Source organism: Nannospalax galili, unplaced genomic scaffold, assembly GCF_000622305.1.
Source record: "Nannospalax galili isolate Female #2095 unplaced genomic scaffold, S.galili_v1.0 scaffold5734, whole genome shotgun sequence".
Classification (NCBI taxonomy): Eukaryota; Metazoa; Chordata; class Mammalia; order Rodentia; family Spalacidae; genus Nannospalax; species Nannospalax galili.
In genome coordinates, this window is record NW_008333615.1 from 1,036 (window position 1) to 2,995 (window position 1,960).

At 41.5% G+C, this 1,960-nt stretch overlaps 1 protein-coding gene across 1 annotated transcript; it reads left to right on the plus strand.

The window, feature by feature from the left end:
* Nucleotides 1-288: 288 nt before the first annotated feature.
* On the plus strand, nt 289-1,314 carry LOC103730153 (olfactory receptor 14J1-like). The gene has a single exon (XM_008828340.1). It carries the CDS (start codon nt 289-291, stop codon nt 1,312-1,314), a length of 1,026 nt encoding a protein of 341 aa, XP_008826562.1.
* The last annotated feature ends 646 nt before the right edge of the window (nt 1,315-1,960 follow it).

Consider the following 1,960-nt stretch of genomic DNA (forward strand, 5'->3'; position numbering starts at 1 on the left):
TGTGTGACTTTGGAGGATACAAATTTGACTCTTTAGGATGCTCTCTCACACACACACTCTCTCTCTCTCATATACATATATATGAGAGAGTGAAATTGATTGGGGAATAATAATGGGATGAGAAAGAGGGGAGAGGATCTAAATACAATAAAATATTGTGTGAAATTCACAAAAAATCAAAAAAAGCAAAAAAAAGGCATTGAAACATTAAGTCCTGAATAAATGTATTCCACTGCATTTACCAGGTCTTTTCATTTTCCAGCTCCTTCCACAATTTCTATTCACAAAATGATTCTGATAAACATAACCACAGTGCGTGGCTTCCTCCTCCTGGGATTCTCTGACAACCAGGAGCTGCAGATCCTACACGGTTTTCTCTTCTTGGTGATGTATCTGCTGGGCTTGACAGGTAACTTCATCATCATCACCATCACAACGATGAAACTGCAGTTCCAATCACCAATGTATTACTTCCTGAGGCACCTTGCCCTTCTTGACATCTCCTTACTTTCTGTCACTGTCCCCCAGTCTATCCACAATTCCCTGACAGGCAGTGGCTGCATTTCCTATGCTCAGTGTGTGCTGCAGGTTTTCTTCTTCACGTCTTTGGCTTCTGCTGAGGTGGCCATTCTCACAGTGATGTCCTATGACCGCTATGTGGCCATCTGCCTCCCACTGAACTATCAAGTCATTTTGAGTCTCAGAACATGCAGGTGGGCTGTGACAGCTGTATGGATAAGTGGAGGTATCACAGGAACTTTGTACACAGCAACAACATTCTCTATCAGATTGTGTAGGGACAAAATTATCCACCAATTCTTCTGTGATGTTCCACAATTGCTCAAACTGTCTTGTCCTGATGATTACCCTGGAGTGATTGGAGTGGTTGCTTTTATGTCTTTATTGGGGTTTGCCTGCTTCTTTGCCATCACCCTCTCCTATGTCCACATATTCTCCACAGTCCTTAGGATTCCCTCTGCTGAAGGTCGGTCTAAGGTCTTCTCTACCTGCCTGCCCCACCTCTGTGTGGTCTCATTTTTTATGTCCACAGGTGCCTGTGCTTATCTCAATCCAACCTCCGACTCTCCAACTGCTCTAGACCTCATCATGTCTATTTTTTATACAGTATTACCCCCGACACTCAACCTTATTATTTACAGTCTGAGGAACAAGACCATGAAGGGGCGACTCTCCAACTGCTCTAGACCTCATCATGTCTATTTTTTATACAGTATTACCCCCGACACTCAACCTTATTATTTACAGTCTGAGGAACAAGACCATGAAGGGGACTGTGAAGTTGTTTTTAGGTAGAGCATTCATTCAGTCAAAAACATTTCTGCCCTGTTTTTAATAGCTGTCAAGTTAAACACATAAATGTTTTTAGTCATTCATATTAGTGCATCTCTCAACTTTCGCCAGAGAAACTTCCTTATTCAGCAGATAGAAATTGAAACAGAAACCCACAACTGACATACATGCAGATAATAAGAAACTGTAGAGGGATTATTTATGAATAGGACACCTATATCAAAGTTCTGCACCCCAAAGCACGGTTATCATTGGAGAAGAAAGGGCCTAAATTGTTAGAGCCAGGTGGTAGATGATCACAAGATCAGAAGGAAACATTTTTTTTCTTCTTCAATAGAGCTTGTTAGTTGCCTACATGAATGCATAGCAATAGCGACAGTATGTGCAAGTCCCATGTAATCACAAGCCAGACAAAATTCCAACATAGACATAAGGAACTGGGTAAGAAACACTACCTGAGAAGTATTAAAGGTTGCTGGGAGGAGGGGAGTCAGTCCTTTTAAGGGTGTGACTTTGGAGGACACAAATTTGACTCTGTAGGATACTCTCTCACACATTCTCTCCCTCCTTCTCTGATATGAGAGAGGGAGGGGAGAGGACTTAGGACTTAAAAAATATTGTATGAAATTCATGAAAATTAAAAAAAAGG

Coding starts and splice junctions, on each gene's coding strand:
- LOC103730153 (XM_008828340.1), top strand. CDS start 289: ATGATTCTGATAAACATAACCACAGTGCGTGGCTTCCTCCTCCTGGGA.